The 18,058-nt window shown below is 44.8% G+C and overlaps 1 protein-coding gene across 1 annotated transcript in view; it reads left to right on the forward strand.

The window, feature by feature from the left end:
• Positions 1-234: 234 nt before the first annotated feature.
• The window catches only part of itga11a (integrin, alpha 11a), a 90,270-nt gene continuing 72,446 nt past the window's right edge, over positions 235-18,058 (forward strand). The window contains exons 1-2 of the mRNA XM_055921711.1: positions 235-395; positions 17,714-17,825. Coding sequence (XP_055777686.1) covers positions 344-395; positions 17,714-17,825 — 164 coding nt within the window. The 5' untranslated portion in view covers positions 235-343. The remainder of the gene's footprint in view (positions 396-17,713; positions 17,826-18,058) is intronic.

The following is an 18,058-nucleotide window of genomic DNA, read 5'->3' on the forward strand; positions in this document are numbered from 1 at the left end:
ATGTAATGACTGTATTCAAACTCCATCAACTTTGCCTCTGATTATCCAGAGAAACTGATCCAAGATCTGTGCTTGCAGTGGATAGCGTGTGTGCCCCTCCGCTCACTGCTCTGTCTGAGTAGCAGAGGGACTGAGAGGAGAGTCCTGTCTGCTGGTTCAACGTGGACCTCCTTTCAGTTCAGCCACAGTCCCCTCCTACCTCCTCAGATATAGAGCGTTTTGACTAGCCGTGGAGTCAACCAGAGCTGAATCTTTAACAGAGCACGCTGCTGGGTCTCTCTGCCTCAGCCCCCAGACACACACACACACACACACCATACACACACACACACCGACCAAACACATGGAGTACTGCCACGCTGTGTTTCTCTGGATCTGCTGCAGCCTGTTGCCAGGTGAGCTAACGTGTGTGTGTGTGTGTGTGTGTGTGTGTGTGTGTGTGTGTGTGTGTGTGTGTGTGTGTGTGTGTGTGTGTGTGTGTGTGTGTGTGTGTGTGTGTGTGTGTGTGTGTGTGTGTGTGTGTGTGTGTGTGTGTGTGTGTGTGTGTGTGTGTGTAGTTCTATGCATGTGTACAATAAGTAGTAGTTATTACATTTAATTTTTTCCAGCTCTCTCTGGAAGGCACATAAAACGTTTGTGGCAAAGCTTTTATAGGAGCTAAAGTTAGTCTAATGTTTGCATGAGAAGAGGCAGACAGTCTAGCTTTTAGTTTTCCAATATTTATTTGGAAATGTAGACAGGAATATAATTCCACAGTGTCCTAAGTGAAGGGACTTTCTGGAGAACTAGTAAATTAGTGTCTCCTCTCTCGTGAAGCGAATATCTTAAACTACTATAATATCAGTCTCATATCTTGATCTACTCTAATATCTAAGTTTCATATCTTGTCTCATATCTAGAAACACTCTGATACCTTAGTATCATATCTCAAACTATCATATCTTAGTCTCATATTTTAGTCTAACATATCTTAGTATCATATCTTGATCTACTCTAATATCTTAGTCTTATATCTTGAACTACTATAATATCTTAGTCTCATATCTTGAGCTCATACTGTGTGAGAGAGATGGTGCTGAGTTGGCTTGTTGAAGGGATGTGCTGGTTTCCTCAGGTTTGACAGAGGTGCGCTGTCTCTCATTGAAAGCAGGTGTGTCCTTTGAAATGAAAGGGGGTGCTATCTGTTTAGAAACTAAGCGCTCAGAGTTTCCAGCATCTGGAAATGTGTGGTGCGCAGCCAGAACTGGGGTCAATTACCAGTAAAAGTACAATAGCAGCAACATATTGAAGTGGAATGGAGAGAGAGAGAGAGAGAGAGAGAGAGAGAGAGAGAGAGAGAGAGAGAGAGAGAGAGAGTTGTTTGAATTTCCTATGACTATATGACCTGAATTGTATAACCTGATATGGATTGCACCTCGCTGTCGATCTTCATCAGTTTTAATTATACGGTAATATGAAATTGGACCGATGTCAAGAGAGATTGTTATGACAGGTGGCTTTCAAAGAGTGCACACGGCTCGCAATACTGGTAGCCATACATACTGTATATGTTAGTGTAATTGCTCCAGTCTACGGCAATGTACAGTTTGTCACTGTTGAAGTGACATGGAAATGTCTGACGTTTCTTGTCCTTACTGCTTTCCAGTAATGTACTACTGACCTTAATCTAACAAGCAGTTGGATAGCACTAGGTTCCTATCAGGAATCAAGGTAAGACCCAAGTGCAGACTGTGTGAAGTAACAATGTTTATTGTAACAACAGGGGCAAACGACAGGTCAAGGCAGGCAGGGGTTGATAATCCAGAGTAGAGGCCAAGGTTCAGGACGACAGGCAGGCTCAGGGTCAGGTCAGGTCAGGCAGGGGTCGATAATCCAGAGTAGAGGCCAAGGTTCAGGATGACAGGCAGGCTCAGGGTCAGGGTCAGGTCAGGCAGGGGTCGGTAATCCAGAGTAGAGGCCAAGGTTCAGGACGACAGGCAGGCTCAGGGTCAGGTCAGGTCAGGCAGGGGTCGATAATCCAGAGTAGAGGCCAAGGTTCAGGACGACAGGCAGGCTCGGGGTCAGGGTCAGGTCAGGCAGGGGTCGGTAATCCAGAGTAGAGGCCAAGGTTCAGGACGACAGGCAGGCTCAGGGTCAGGGTCAGGTCAGGCAGGGGTCGGTAATCCAGAGTAGAGGCCAAGGTTCAGGACGACAGGCAGGCTCAGGGTCAGGGTCAGGTCAGGCAGGGGTCGATAATCCAGAGTAGAGGCCAAGGTTCAGGACGACAGGCAGGCTCAGGGTCAGGGTCAGGTCAGGCAGAGGTCGGTAATCCAGAGGTCGAGCAAGGTACAGGACAACAGGCAGACTCAGGGACAGGCAGAGTGGTCAGGCAGGGGTCGATAATCCAGAGTAGAGGCCAGGGTACAGGACGGCAGGCAGGCTCAGGGTCAGTCAGAGTGGTCAGGCGGGCAGGTACAGGATCAGGACAGGCAAGGGTCAAAAACCAGGAGGACGAGGAAAAAGAGAGACTAGGGACAAACAGGAGCTTAGACAAACCGCTGGTAGACTTGAACAAACAAGACGAACTGGCACAGACAGAAAACACAGGTATAAATATCCAGAGGATAAGTGGGGAAGATGGGCGACACCTGGAGGTGGTGGAGACAAGCACAAGGACAGGTGAAGCAGGTCAGGGCGTGACAGGTTCCCATGGTTTTTACACCCTCTTGTTGAAGTAGACTAGCTATTTTTCATCTTTGATTAGATGTTGTTAGATGACACGAGGCCTGAGGGTGGAGCAGTAGAGGAAATGTCTACTGGAAATATTTACTGAGATGGAGGAATTTGATGTTGGGTCCAAGTTTTGGACACATACAGTCTTGCCGAGGGGAGGAAAGGTCGACCTGGCGAACACAGAGTCTGGAATGAGAGAGAGAGAAGCTGTTGGCCGGACTGGGAAAGAAGCTCTGACAATAAGACGGGAAAGGGCTGCATTCCAGATTTCTATTTATTGTGGGAGTCTTTGCATCACTAAATGTCCTGTTTGAACAAGGTTGCTTAACATGGTCAGAATGGTGGTAGCGGGGATAGTGACAGAGCAAAATGTCATGGCATACATGCTGATGACAACTCATTGAGTGTGAAAAACTGAGGGAGCTGTGCCAGCAAAGTTAGTGGGCTTCATGCCTTTAGTCAATAAGGACAAAGTCAGTGGACACTCATCCAGACAGAGCCTCTGTCTGCGGCAAAAACAATGTACCTTCTGAAGCAGACCAAAGTTCATGTGGTGCTGTCATTTCCACAGAGGATGAGGGTTTGCTGACGGGTTGGCTGGATCATTCTGACATATTCACAGCTGTCCACTGCTGCTGTCTACATGTGATCTTGTCCACTGCTGCTGTCTACATGTGATCTTGCAGCTCTAACCGGTTGCAGCACTGTGGATGGGGCTTCCTTCATGTAGAATGTATTTAGAGATTGAAACATTGAGCCACATGAAGTGTACAGTCTGTTTGAGGTATGAACAGCCTGCGGGCATTCAACGGTTTTCCAAAGCTGTCACACAAGCCTGGCCGTGTTGTCAAGACAACAGTTTACTTGTTAGGCCTGAGTGCGAGAGGGCAGGTTTAGAGGGCCAGGTTGGACTTGTTACACTGCTCATTGAGTTTTATGGGCTCATTAAGCGAGCAGTGTCAAATCTCCCTCGGGCTGCACAAAAACACACAAAAACAGTTTCAAGTAAATAGTGGAGTTTGAAAATGCTGTTGCTTTTTTTTTTTTATCCGGTCGTTAGCAATTTCTTCGCTCACATACAGTCTGTATTCTTCACCTGTTAGATGCCTAATGCAACATGTTGGTCCTAGTACAGTATGTTTGACCCAATACAACATGTTGGTCCTAGTACAGCATGTTAGACCCAATGCAACATGTTGGTCCTAGTACAGTATGTTTGACCCAATGCAACATGTTGGTCCTAGTACAGAGCCCTCAGTAATGTTTGGGACAGTGCATCATTTTCTCTTCTTTGGGCTCTAAACTCCAAAACTTTGGATTGGAAACAATGACAATGCTGTTAAATTGCAGACTGTCAGCTTTAATTTGAGGGTATATTCATCCATGTTGGGTGAACTGTTTAGAAACATGGCACTTTTGGTACACAGTCAGACTGTGACAGTCCCGTCATTTTAAGGGACCAAAAAAATTGGGACAAATTCTCTTATATGTGTATAAAAGTAGTAAAAAGTTAAGAATTTGGTCCCATATTCATAGCACTCAATGACTACATCAAGTTTGTGACTCTACAAAGTTGTTGGATGCATTTGCTGTTTGTTTTTGTTGTGTTTCAGATTATGTTGTGCCCAAAATAAATGAATGGTAAATAATGTATTGTGTCATTTTATTGTACATGAGAATATAATATGTTTCTGAACAATTCTACAGTAATGTGGATGCTAACATGATTACGGTTAATCCTGAATGAATCGTGAATACTGATGAGTGAGAAAGTTACAGACGCACAAATATCGTACCCCCAGTAAATGCTAACATCTCACCATTACAATAACAGGGGGGAGGTTATGATATTTGTGCATCTGTAACTTTCTCTCTATGTAGAAAACGTGCTGTAATTTCAAAACGGTTCACCCGATATCATGAAAATACCCTCAAATTAAAGCTGACAGGCTGCATAATCATTGTTTGATTTCAAATCTAAACTTTTGAAGTACTGTACAGCATCAATGTCCCAGTAATGAATCAGTATGTCATTCAGCCAGTCCTTAGACCCTGCCTGTTCCAGTTCTGAGCGTCCTGATGTCTCCACAGTGGCTTACAGCTGGACATGACAACTCCCCCCAGACCTGCTCTGCTGGCATGGCTTATACAGTACATGGCGCTGCTTCAAGCTCTGCCACGGAGGATTTTGTTAACCCTGGGAGGACTTAGAGCTGGCCGAGAAGGCAGACAGCTTGCTTAGCTGTGCCCAACTCCTGTTTGGGAGTGGCACATCTAGTGCCAGATACTCCATCATGACTCACATCCCATCATGTCCCCAGCACCATCCATTGTGAAGCATCTTTCAACAGGGCTCAGATGAGCTTTCCAGAGAAAAGCCATCCAGCGCAAGATGATCCAGAACGGGCCAACTAAAAGATGCTGAGCTGCACCTTTTACCTCATGTGAGGTGGACACCTCCAATTGCAGGGCTGCTCTTTCATGCGAGAGCTGCAATGTGAATTCCTTCATAAAGTACAGAGAGCATTTGAGCGTTTCATATTAGAATCTGGAACGTGGACTTCTCCGCCACTTATAGGTGTACCAACGAAGGTTGATTTACAGAGAGGTGGGGGGGAGCTGCCGTCTCGCCATGTGGATTTGGTTCAAATTCAATCTGCTGGCCCAGCATCTTGGCCTGTGGGTAACAGTCATGCCCTGGAGCATTATGACTGTTACCCACACACAGACCAGCATGGCAGACGCTGTGAGGTGGCCATGTGTGTGGAGATGAAGTCTTTCACATCTTCCCTGAAAGCCCCCCGTGTCTATGTTTGACAAGATGTAGAAGAGATATTTTGTTCAGCATTGTGAAGCGCTGTGTGTGATGCATCCAAGTCCCAGGTCACATTATGGGCGTTGCATGGATCCTTTTAAAGGGCATCAGCATCCCTTCTCATGAACTGAAACCGGACCATAACGCTGATTGCCCTTTGAGTAGCACGAAGCTCCATCAAGTCCTGTGTGAGGATCCATTCTAGCAGGCGTTGCACCCCTGGCTGTTCATAGTGCATCGTCTCTCCATCAGGGAGTCGTCTCTCCATCAGGGGGGCTGCGGTGGAGCTCCTGTAGCTTGGTGCTGGGCCAAAAGCAGAGGCCGTTCGGGCCTGTGGTTTATTTATCTGGGCAGAAGAGCCGGTACACAGGAAACCCGGCAAGACTCCGGCCTAGCTTTAGGAGCTGCTGATATTACTGGGAATATTAAATTGCTCTGCCACGTTAGGGGTTTGAAATGGAAACTGGATCCCCTCCCCGTCTCACGCTTTCACCTCCACTCTTTCCGTCTCTCACTTATTCTCTCACTATGTTGTTCTTTTTGCTCTCTCTTTTTCTTGGTAGGAAATACAGCAAAGCTGCTCTGTGATGGTATCTGGGATAGTTTGCTTTATATAACGAGCTCAAAGACATCAAAGTGCCGGCTAGTGGAGTCATTTGTGTATATGTGTATTTAAGACGGCACTCCAGGAAACATTATGAAAACCCATATGGGAAAGAATTCAAATACACCACCTGCTGTGAAAATTATAGCTTTCAGCACCATTTCCATTTCCACCATTTAGCAGCATTTTTAATTTCAGCTTAATTAATATACTTGTTGACTCCCTCCGGATAATATTTTGTGGGGAGATCAAAGAACAGCTGAACATGTGAACCTTTCATGCAACAGGAAATGAACAATGTGGGGAATATGTCAATATTTAGATTGAACGGTATACTGTACAGTGATGGTAGCCATGAATGGATGTTTTCTCCAACCAGAACATATCGTTTATGACCGTGTCATTCAATTTGTCAGGAAACAATGTGATGCCTTATCAACAACTGAACCAATTAGCAATAACATATGCTAGATATACAGTGCCTTCGGAAAGTATTCAGACCCCTTGTCTTTTCCACATTGTGTTAGGTACAAGCCTCATTCTAAAATTGATTACATTGTTTCTTTTCCTCATCAATCTACACACAATACACCATAATGACAAAACAAAAACTGATTTTTAGAAATTTTTGCTAATATTATACAACATTTTTAAACTGAAATATCACATTTACATAAGTATTCACTTTTACTCAGTACTTTGTTGAAGCACCTTTGGCAGTGATTACAGCCTTGAGTCTTCATGGATATGATGCTACAAGCTTGGCACACCTGTATTTGGGGAGTTTCTCACATTCTTCTCGGCAGATCCTCTCAAACTCTGTAAGATTGGATGTGGAGCGTTGCTGCATAGCAATCCAGAGATGTGTCATCGGGTTCAAGTCCGTGCTCTGGCTGGACCACTCAAGGACATTCCGAGACTTGTCCTGAAGCCACTCCTGCATTGTCTTGGCTGTGTGCTTAGGGTTGTTCTCCTGTTTTAAGGTTAACCTTCGCCCCAGTCTGAGGTCCTGAGCGCTCTGGAACAGATTATCATCAAGGATCTCTCTGTACTTTGCTCTGTTCATCTTTGCCTCAAACCTGACTAGTCTCCCAGTCCCTGCCGCGGGAAAAACATCCCCACAGCATGATGCTGCCACCACCATGCCTCACTGTAGGGATGGTGCAAGGTTTCCTCCAGACGTGACGCTTGGCATTCAGGCCAAAGAGTTCGATTTTGGTTTCATCAGACCAGAGAATCTTGTTTCTCATGGTCTGAAAGTCTTTAGGTGTCTTTTGGCAAACTCCAAGCAGGCTGTCGTGTGCCTTTTTGTCACGATCGTCGTACGAGAGAGACCAAGGCGCAGCGTGAGTAGAGTTCCACATAATTTTAATCAACTGAAACTCACCTAACAAAACAACAAGCAACCAACCAAATAACCAACAAACCAACCGAACAAACAAACGAACGAAACGTGAAGCTACAGATGTGCACTCAGGCAACTCAATGTAGACAAAATCCCACAACACAAATGAGGAAAATGGCTACCTAAATATGATCCCCAATCAGAGACAACGATAAACAGCTGTCTCTGATTGGGAACCATATCAGGCCAACATAGACATACAAAACCCCTAGACATACAACACCCCTAGACATACAAAAACTCTAGACATACAAAAACTAGCGTACGGACCCTAGTCACACCCTGACCTAACCAAAATATATAGAAAAACAGAGATATCTAAGGTCAGGGCGTGACACTTTTAGTGAGGAGTGGCTTCCGTCTGGTCACTCTGATTGGTGGAGTGCTGCAGAGATGGTTGTCCTTCTGGAAGGTTCTCCCATCTCCACAGAGGAACTCCCTGACCAAGGCCCTTTCGCCCCTATTGCTCAGTTTGGCCAGGCTGCCCGCTCTAGGAAGAGTCTTGGTGGTTCCTGTCACGTATACTCCCTCTCCGGCACTTGAGGTCAACAGGCTGCTTATTATTACGCACACCTCTCACCATCGTTACACGCACCAGCGCCTCATCAGACTCACCTGGACTCCATCACGTGCCTGATTACCTTCCCTATACATGTCACTCCCTTTGGTTCTTTCCCCAGGCGTTATTGTTTCTGTTCCAGTGTTCATGTCTGTACGCTACCTGTGTTTCTTGTTTTGTTCTATGTTCATTTCTTTATTAAATACACTCCCTGAACTTGCTTCCCGACTCCCAGCGTACATGTTACAGTTCCAAACTTCTTCCATTTAAGAATGATGGAGGCCATTGTGTTCTTGGGGACCTTCAATGCTGCAGAAATGTTTTGGTATCCTTCCCCAGATCTGTGCCTCGACACTTGGTATTTGGTATTTTATTAGGATCCCCATTATCTGTTGCGAAAGCAGCAGCTACTCTTCCTGGGGTCCACACAAAACATGAAACATAATACAGAATGACATAATACAGAACATCATTAGACAAGAACAGCTCAAGGACAGAACTACATACATATTTAAAAAGGCACACGTAGCCTACATATCAATGCATCCACACAAACTATCTAGGTCAAATAGGGGAGAGGTGTTGTGCCACAATCCTGTCTCGGAGCTCTACAGACAATTCCTTTGACCTCATGGCTTGGTTTTTGTTCTGACATGCACTGTCAGCTGTGGGAGCTTATATACAGTGCCTTGCAAAAGTATTCACCCCCTTGGCATTTTTCCTATTTTGTATTACAGCCTGTAATTGAAATAGATTTTTATTTGGATTTCATGTAATGGACATACACATAATAGTCCAAATTGGTGAAGTGAAATGAAAATTATTATTATATATTTTTTTTTTATATTTAAATGGAAAAATGTTGAGTGCTTAAGTATTCACCCCCTTTCCTACGAAGCCCCTAAATAAGATCTGGTGCAACCAATTACCTTCAGAAGTCACATAATTTGTTTAAAAAAAGTCCACCTGTGTGCAATCTAAGTGTCACATGATCTGTCACATGATCTCAGTATATCTACACCTGTTCTGAAAGGCCCCAGAGTCTGCAACACTACTAAGCAAGGGGCACCACCAAGCAAGTGGCACCATGACGACCAAGGAGCTCTCCAACCAGGTCAGGGACAAAGTTGTGGAAAAGTACAGATCGGGGTTGGGTTATAAAAAAATAGCAGAAACTTTGAACATCCCACGGAGCACCATTAAATCCGTTATTAAAAAATTAAAGAATATGGCACCACAACAAACCTGCCAAGAGAGGGCCGCCCACCAAAACTCGGACCAGGCAAGGAGGGCATTAATGAGAGAGGCAACAAAGAGACCAAAAATAACCCTGAAGGAGCTGCAAAGCTCCACATAGGAGATTAGAGTATCTGTACATAGGACCACTTTAAGCCATACACTCCACAGAGCTGGGCTTTACGGAAGAGTTGTCAGAAAAAAAGCAATTGCTTAAATAAAAAAATAAGCAAACACTTTTGGTGTTCGCCAAAAGGCATGTGGGAGACTCCCCAAACATATGGAAGAAGGTACTCTGGTCAGATGAGACTAAACCTGAGCTTTTTAGACATCAAGAAAAAAGTTATGTCCCCAAACCGAACACCTCTCATCACCCTGAGAACACCATCCCCACAGTGAAGCATGGTGGTGGCAGCATAATGCTGTGGGTATGTTTTTCATCGGCAGAGTCTGGGAAACTGGTCAGAATTGAAGGGATGATGGAAGGTGCTAAATACAGGGACATTTTTGAGGGAAACCTGATTCAGTCTTCAAGAGATTTGAGACTGGGACGGAGGTTCACCTTCCGGCAGGACAATGACCCTAAGCATACTGCTAAAGCAACACTCGAGTGGTTTAAGGGGACACTTTAAAATGTCTTGGAATGGCATAGTACACCAGTGGAACCCATCCAACTTGAAGGAGCTAAAGCAGTTTTGCCCTGAAGAATGGGCAAAAATCCCAGTGGCTAGATGTGCCAAGCTTATAGAGACATACCCCAAGAGACTTGCAGCTGTAATTGCTGAAAAAGGTGGTTCTACAAAGTATTGACTTTGGGGTGGTGAATAGTTATGCACGCTCAAATGTTCTGTTTTTTTGTCTTATTTCTTGTTTGTTTCACAAGAAAAATATTTAGCATCTTCAAAGTGGTAGGTGTATGTTGTGTAAATCAAATGATACAACACCCCCGAAAAATGCCAAGGGGGTGAATACTTTCGCAAGCCACTGTAGACCGCTGTGTGCCTTTCCAAATCATGTCCAATACATTGATTTTACCACAGGTGGACTCCAATCAAATTGTAGAAACATCTCAAGGATCATCAATGGAAACAGGATGCACCTGAGCTCAATTTTGAGTCTCATAGCAAAAGGTCTGAATAATTATGTAAATAAGGTTTTTCTGTTTTTTGTTTTTAAAACATTTGCAAACATTTCTAAAAACCTATTTTTGCTTTGTCATTATGGAGTATTGTGTGTAGATTGCTGAGGAAATTGTTTTATTTAATACATTTTAGAATAAGGCTGTAAAGTAACAAAATGTGAAAAAAATCAAGGGATCTGAATACTTCCCAAAGGCACTGTATGTATACTCTTGTATAATTTCTCTTGACAGAGCAACATCTGTTGGCAGAATATACTAGTGAGATATATATATTTTGGAGGATTATAAAGATATTTTTTCTACAGTTGCAGTGCTCTCATTAGATTTAAATTCTTCAGCTGCCTTGAAAGCAGAGGGAATCTCCTTTAAAACTGTCAATGTGAAAAATCAAAACTGTTTTAAAGAGCGAACCATGACAGTACTATATTTCAAAGGAAATGGTTATTGTCCTGACTTTGACTTTGATACTCTTCTTTCATGGTATTGAATCCCAACTGTTAACTGCATCTCGCAAGTGACTGATGATTCTTTCAAATGTATAGCCTACTTTCTATGAATTTGTTTTTTATAATCATTTTAACTCCTAGGGCCAGGACGATACCAGTATCGCGAAACTCGTTAGTACCGTGACAAAGAAACAAAACACAAAGCGCATTGAACTTCTTTAGGAAAACAGTCCTCATGTTGAAAACAAACATTATGATGTCATCCAGAGTCACATGTATTTATTTTCCATCTGTAGCTCACAATATTTTACATACAACAGGTTTTTAAAGGACTAAAGAGTTTGGTCTGCTTCGTTTTTACATTTTTGGCATGGAAAAATATTGTGATAATGGTATTGTCCTGGCCCTACTAACTATCAGTACCAGCAATTGAATAACAAGTTCCAATCCATTTCACACGTTTGTCCAATACACACTTTTCTCTGTCAAGGCTCTTTGTACGTCAAATGGGAAAAAATTATTTGGCAATTTTCTGCTTCTAACTATTTATTTAATATATCAGCTCTCCATACTGCTCTAATCATGGTAAAAAAATGATTAGCAAAACACAACAGAACCATACCTGAACTGCTGCTCGCATACTCTCTAAACCGTTGGTTTGCCTCTCAGCGCTGAAGCTAACCCAACGTTGACCTTCTATGTCAGTTGTTATGAAACTATATATGTGTTATGTCGCCTCATAAACTTTGTTGGCGCTTTTACGTTGTGATCTCAGTAAGAAAATATATTTCCCACTGAGAATAAAGGATCACTTGACTTGACCCTCAGAACAGATTGTAAAGCTGTATAAGGAGGACTGAGAGTGGGGTTTAGGGTATTCAAAATAGGCCCTACTGTGTTGACGTAAGAGAAGGGGGGGCTTGTCCTGGGGTCTGTTTTTGTGTGCTCTATGAAATCCATCTCTTCAGCTCACTGGGCTGGGTTCTGACTGCACACTGGGATGGGTTCCGACTGCACACTGGGCTGGGTTCTGACTGCTCACTGGGCTGGGTTCTGACTGCTCACTGGGTTGGGTTCTGACTGCTCACTGGGCTGGGTTCTGACTGCTCACTGGGTTGGGTTCTGACTGCTCACTGGGTTGGGTTCTGACTGCTCACAGGGTTGGGTTCTGACTGCTCACTGGGCTGGGTTCTGACTGCTCACTGGGAGGGGTTCTGACTGCTCACTGGGCTGGGTTCTGACTGCTCACAGGGTTGGGATCTGACTGCTCACTGGGATGGGTTCTGACTGCTCACTGGGCTGGGTTCTGACTGCTCACTGGGTTGGGTTCTGACTGCTCACTGGGCTGGGTTCTGACTGCTCACTGGGTTGGGTTCTGACTGCTCACTGGGCTGGGTTCTGACTGCTCACTGGGAGGGGTTCTGACTGCTCACTGGGCTGGGTTCTGACTGCTCACAGGGTTGGGATCTGACTGCTCACTGGGATGGGTTCTGACTGCTCACTGGGCTGGGTTCTGACTGCTCACTGGGTTGGGTTCTGACTGCTCACTGGGTTGGGTTCTGACTGCTCACAGGGTTGGGTTCTGACTGCTCACTGGGCTGGGTTCTGACTGCTCACTGGGATGGGTTCTGACTGCTCACTGGGCTGGGTTCTGACTGCTCACAGGGTTGGGTTCTGACTGCTCACTGGGCTGGGTTCTGACTGCTCACTGGGCTGGGTTCTGACTGCTCACAGGGTTGGGTTCTGACTGCTCACTGGGTTGGGTTCTGACTGCTCACTGGGTTGGGTTCTGACTGCACACTGAGATGGGTTCTGACTGCTCACTGGGCTGGGTTCTGACTGCTCACTGGGTTGGGTTCTGACTGCTCACAGGGTTGGGTTCTGACTGCTCACTGGGCTGGGTTCTGACTGCTCACTGGGATGGGTTCTGACTGCTCACTGGGCTGGGTTCTGACTGCTCACAGGGTTGGGTTCTGACTGCTCACTGGGCTGGGTTCTGACTGCTCACTGGGATGGGTTCTGACTGCTCACTGGGCTGGGTTCTGACTGCTCACAGGGTTGGGTTCTGACTGCTCACTGGGTTGGGTTCTGACTGCACACTGAGATGGGTTCTGACTGCTCACTGGGCTGGGTTCTGACTGCTCACTGGGTTGGGTTCTGACTGCTCACTGGGCTGGGTTCTGACTGCTCACTGGGCTGGGTTCTGACTGCTCACTGGGATGGGATCTGACTGCTCACTGGGCTTGGTTCTGACTGCTCACAGGGTTGGGTTCTGACTGCACACTGGGCTGGGTTCTGACTGTACACAGGGTTGGGTTCTGACTGCTCACTGGGCTGGGTTCTGACTGCTCAATGTGCTGGGTTCTGACTGCTCACAGGGTTGGGTTCTGACTGCTCACTGGGCTGGGTTCTGACTGCTCACTGGGATGGGTTCTGACTGCTCACTGGGCTGGGTTCTGACTGCTCAATGTGCTGGGTTCTGACTGCTCACTGGGCTGGGTTCTGACTGCTCACTGGGCTGTGTTCTGACTGCTCAATGTGCTGGGTTTTGACTGCTCACTGGGCTGGGTTCTGACTGCTCACTGGGCTGGGTTCTGACTGCTCACTGGGTTGGGTTCTGACTGCACACTGGGCTGGGTTCTGACTGCACACAGGGTTGGGTTCTGACTGCTCACTGGGCTGGGTTCTGACTGCTCAATGTGCTGGGTTCTGACTGCTCACAGGGTTGGGTTCTGACTGCTCACTGGGCTGGGTTCTGACTGCTCACTGGGATGGGTTCTGACTGCTCACTGGGCTGGGTTCTGACTGCTCAATGTGCTGGGTTCTGACTGCTCACTGGGCTGGGTTCTGACTGCTCACTGGGCTGTGTTCTGACTGCTCAATGTGCTGGGTTTTGACTGCTCACTGGGCTGGGTTCTGACTGCTCACTGGGCTGGGTTCTGACTGCTCACTGGGTTGGGTTCTGACTGTTCACAGGGTTGGGTTCCGACTGCACACTGGGCTGGGTTCTGACTGCTCATTGGGTTGGGTTCTGACTGCTCACTGGGTTGGGTTCTGACTGCTCACTGGGATGGGCTCTGACTGCACACTGGGCTGGGTTCTGACTGCTCACTGGGTTGGGTTCTGACTGCACACTGGGCTGTACTACTCTAACTGTATGTAATTCTAATACTCTAACTGTATGTCATTAAGCGTGATGACTTTTAAAGCTGTCTCTTTCTTTCTGTTGGTCCTTCTCCATTTCTCTCTCTATTTCCTGCTCTACTTTCAAGGAAGAGAGTTATATCACTATCATCACAAGCTGGCTCATAGCCCTTTACCTCAGACAAGAAGAATTGCAGTGAAATGTAAATCCCAACATGAACCCTGACCTTACAGTAGCCAAGACGTCTGACTTCCACTGTATATAATAATGAGACAAAGTGGGGTGAGACCTGAGACCAGTGAAACGAAGACACGGTATACAGCTGGAGATGAAGGAGAAGATAGATGAATGAAGAGCCAGATTGAAAGTTATGTTGACGAAGATTATGTTTTCCGTCCTGCTCTCTCCTCTCTGTCAAGAAGATCTACTCATGTCTTCCATCTCCTCAACAAACGTTTGCTTGCTGCTTGCCGATGGAAATAAAGAATCCACATGACGTTGTTTTCATTAATAAGCCATTTTGGGTAACTTGGTGACAGCGAGAAAAGCTGAAAATGTATTGTCTCTGATACGCGTTTTAATTTAATCCAGAAGGGAATTGCGTTTTCCCATAATGCTCTTAGTGGCCAGAGGAAGTGAGGAGAATGAATCTACACAAATCACAAATCCGATCTGTCTTTTGATCAGTTCACATAGTTGTGTTTGCGGTCCTTTGATTTTGTTCTTTGTGATGAATTTGTCTTGTCTGTGAATTATGGTTCCCACATGGTCTAATCAGGGTTTCACCACAGTGCTTAAACACTCTGCTCAACTCCTACCAGAAGTTGTCAAGGCACGTGGGTTGCAATTATGGATCTTTCTCAGCTCAGGACCTGTGGTAGATCTCTAAATCTGATCTCACGTACAGAAAGAAATTAAGGCGGTCGAATTTGACTGGGAATGGAATTCCCTACCCTGATGTGAGCCTCGTACAGTCAATGGTCAGTCATCCTCTGATTGTCACGCCCTGACCGTAGAGAGCTTTTTATCTCTCTATTTTGGTTTGGTCAGGGTGTGATTCGGGTGGGCGTTCTATGTTCTTTTTTCTATGTTTTGTATTTCTTTGTTTTGGCCGGGTATGGTTCTCAATCAGGGACAGCTGTCTATCGTTGTCTCTGATTGGGAACCATACTTAGGTATCTTTTCCCCACAGGGTTTTTGTGGTTAGTTCATTTCTGTTCAGTGTTTTCACCTTACAGGACTGTTTCGGTTATTCTCTTGTTTATTTTTATTATAGTGTTCAGTTTTAATAAAACAAGCATGAACACTTACCACGCTGCGCTTTGGTCCGATGATTCCTCTTCTTCAGAAGACGACAACTGTTACACTGATGAAGAGTGATCTGCCAATCAGAGGGCTGCTGCCTGGCATCAGTATTCTAGATACCATCTCCAGCCTTTATGCCGTTAAGCAAGGCACTCAGTGTGTTTGTCTCGGGGTGTTGGTAGAAAACAAATAGATTCCTTTACGTTTCCTCAGAATAGGACAATAAGGTATGCTTCTGTTCTTCTTGTCGTAAAGTCTTGTCTTAGCCAAGTACAATGGCAATAACCTTAAATAAGTGTTATTCAGTGTAGATCAGTGCTATTGTGTAAATGGCCTGACTTGTTACATTGTTACATTCAGTGCTACATAATGTTGGCATCTAGTAAAAGGAAATCTATTTTGGGATTTGTTTCATTAGTCCATTGTTGATGTAGTTCCAAAATGTTTTGCAATGTCAGCAATCAAGTTTTAAAGACATACTGTACATCTCAAAATACAGAAATACAGCAGGTATGATGCATTTTGTATACCGGCCATATTTCTGTACTTAAAGAAAATAAGTTAATATAGTTTTTCTGTGGAGTTTTCCTTTAATATACTTTGTATACAGTATGTCCATTTAAATGAGCAGGATGGAAATATCCATGTAAGCTGCTACATGATTTCAACATCCAGTCTTCTACACTATAACGTGAATGATCAACTTCAATATAGCTACTACCGCTTATCCTCACACAAAACCTTCAGCCATCCATCCACCCCTTTCAATATGACTACTACCGCTTATCCTCACACAAAACCTCCAGAAATCCATCCACCCCTTTCAATATGACTACTACCGCTTATCCTCACACAAAACCTCCAGAAATCCATCCACCCCTTTCAATGTGACTACTACCGCTTATCCTCACACAAAACCTTCAGCCATCCATCCACCCCTTTCAATATGACTACTACCGCTTATCCTCACACAAAACCTCCAGAAATCCATCCACCCCTTTCAATATGACTACTACCGCTTATCCTCACACAAAACCTTCAGCCATCCATCCACCCCTTTCAATATGACTACTACCGCTTATCCTCACACAAAACCTTCAGCCATCCATCCACCCCTTTCAATGTGACTACTACCGCTTATCCTCACACAAAACCTTCAGCCATCCATCCACCTCTTTCAATATGACTACTACCGCTTATCCTCACACAAAACCTTCAGCCATCCATCCACCCCTTCCACCCACCCTCACGCAGACCGAGCAATGTCAATCAAACTCAGTGACAGACAGTTCCTTCAGTGTAAAATATCTGCTTGCCTTTTGGGACAAGGCTCTGTTTACAGTGAGCTAGGAGATCAGGGAGAGAGGGGTAAGGCCAGGGCTCTTCACAGGCATGAGGGGATTGGAAACAATTATCATTCTGACATGACATCCCGAGACCTCCATGGCTATGTTTGTTTCTGTACGAGATACTTAAGGTACTGGAGTCCAGGTGTCATGGTCTAGAGATATTCCTAGGGAAAATCCTATAGTTTTATTGGATCAGAGGTATCAGCGGTAGCCTGTTTTCAACAGCACCTTAGAGGCTGCTGCCTATATACATAGACTTGAAATCACTGGCCACTTTAATAATGGAACACTAGTCACTTTAATAATATTTACATATTTTGCATTACTCATCTCATTTGTATATAATGTATTATATTCTATTCTACTGTATTTTAGTCTATTCTACTGTATTTTAGTCTATTCTACTGTATTTTAGTCTATCCAACATTCCTAGTCCAAATATTTATATATTTTTAATTCCATTCTTTTACTTTAGATTTGTGTGTATTGTTGTGAAATGGTTTGATATTACTCTTTAGATATTACTGCACTGTTGGAGCTAGAAACACAAGCATTTCGCTACACCCGCAATAACATCTGCTAAACATGTGTATGTGACCAATACAATTTGACTTGACTTGATTTGAATCTGGAGACAATACAAACACCCTCTCTGGCATGTTATCTCTGTATCCTTCTCACACGGTGGCTACACAGTCAGCATCAAAATGGCCGCCTTCCGGCTAATTACAGCTGTGATGCTCTTGGTACCGCTGGGTGAAAGTCTCAAACCCACACATGTCCTGTTTCTGATGAAACTCCCATCTATCGCTTCGAGTTTGTGTAACTTGGCTGATGTTAATGTTCTAACCAGCATGACATTTTTCTGCTGCACTTCAGGTCACAGGCAAAAAACAACCGTTTTCTTCGGAAGTGTCTGTCGTAGCCAGTAAATATAATGTGCTGTCCAAGCATGCTATTAATGGCATGTGTTTGCCTTGCTGTGTCTGTTTCCAGGGCTCCATGATGGTTTCAACATTGACACCAAGAACCACAGGATCATCAAGGGTCCCAAGCAGGCCCAGTTTGGATACACTGTGCAGCAGCATGTTGCCGGGGGACAAAAGTGGTAAGACGATTATTTACATTTTATACAACGGGTGGGTCAAATCCTGAATGCTGATTGGTTAAAACTGCATTCCAGCCAATGTCTATTCCACAAAACACCAGCTATTTATATGACGTTAAAATGCCTATTTACTCTGTTCCATCTGACTGCACAATCCACTGTCTCATCAGCCCAGCCAAGCAATTTATAAACTTGATCTCCACCATTAAAAGCATCTAGAGCTCACATTTCTT

This window comes from Salvelinus fontinalis, chromosome 4 (assembly GCF_029448725.1).
Source record: "Salvelinus fontinalis isolate EN_2023a chromosome 4, ASM2944872v1, whole genome shotgun sequence".
NCBI classification, from domain to species: domain Eukaryota; kingdom Metazoa; phylum Chordata; class Actinopteri; order Salmoniformes; family Salmonidae; genus Salvelinus; species Salvelinus fontinalis.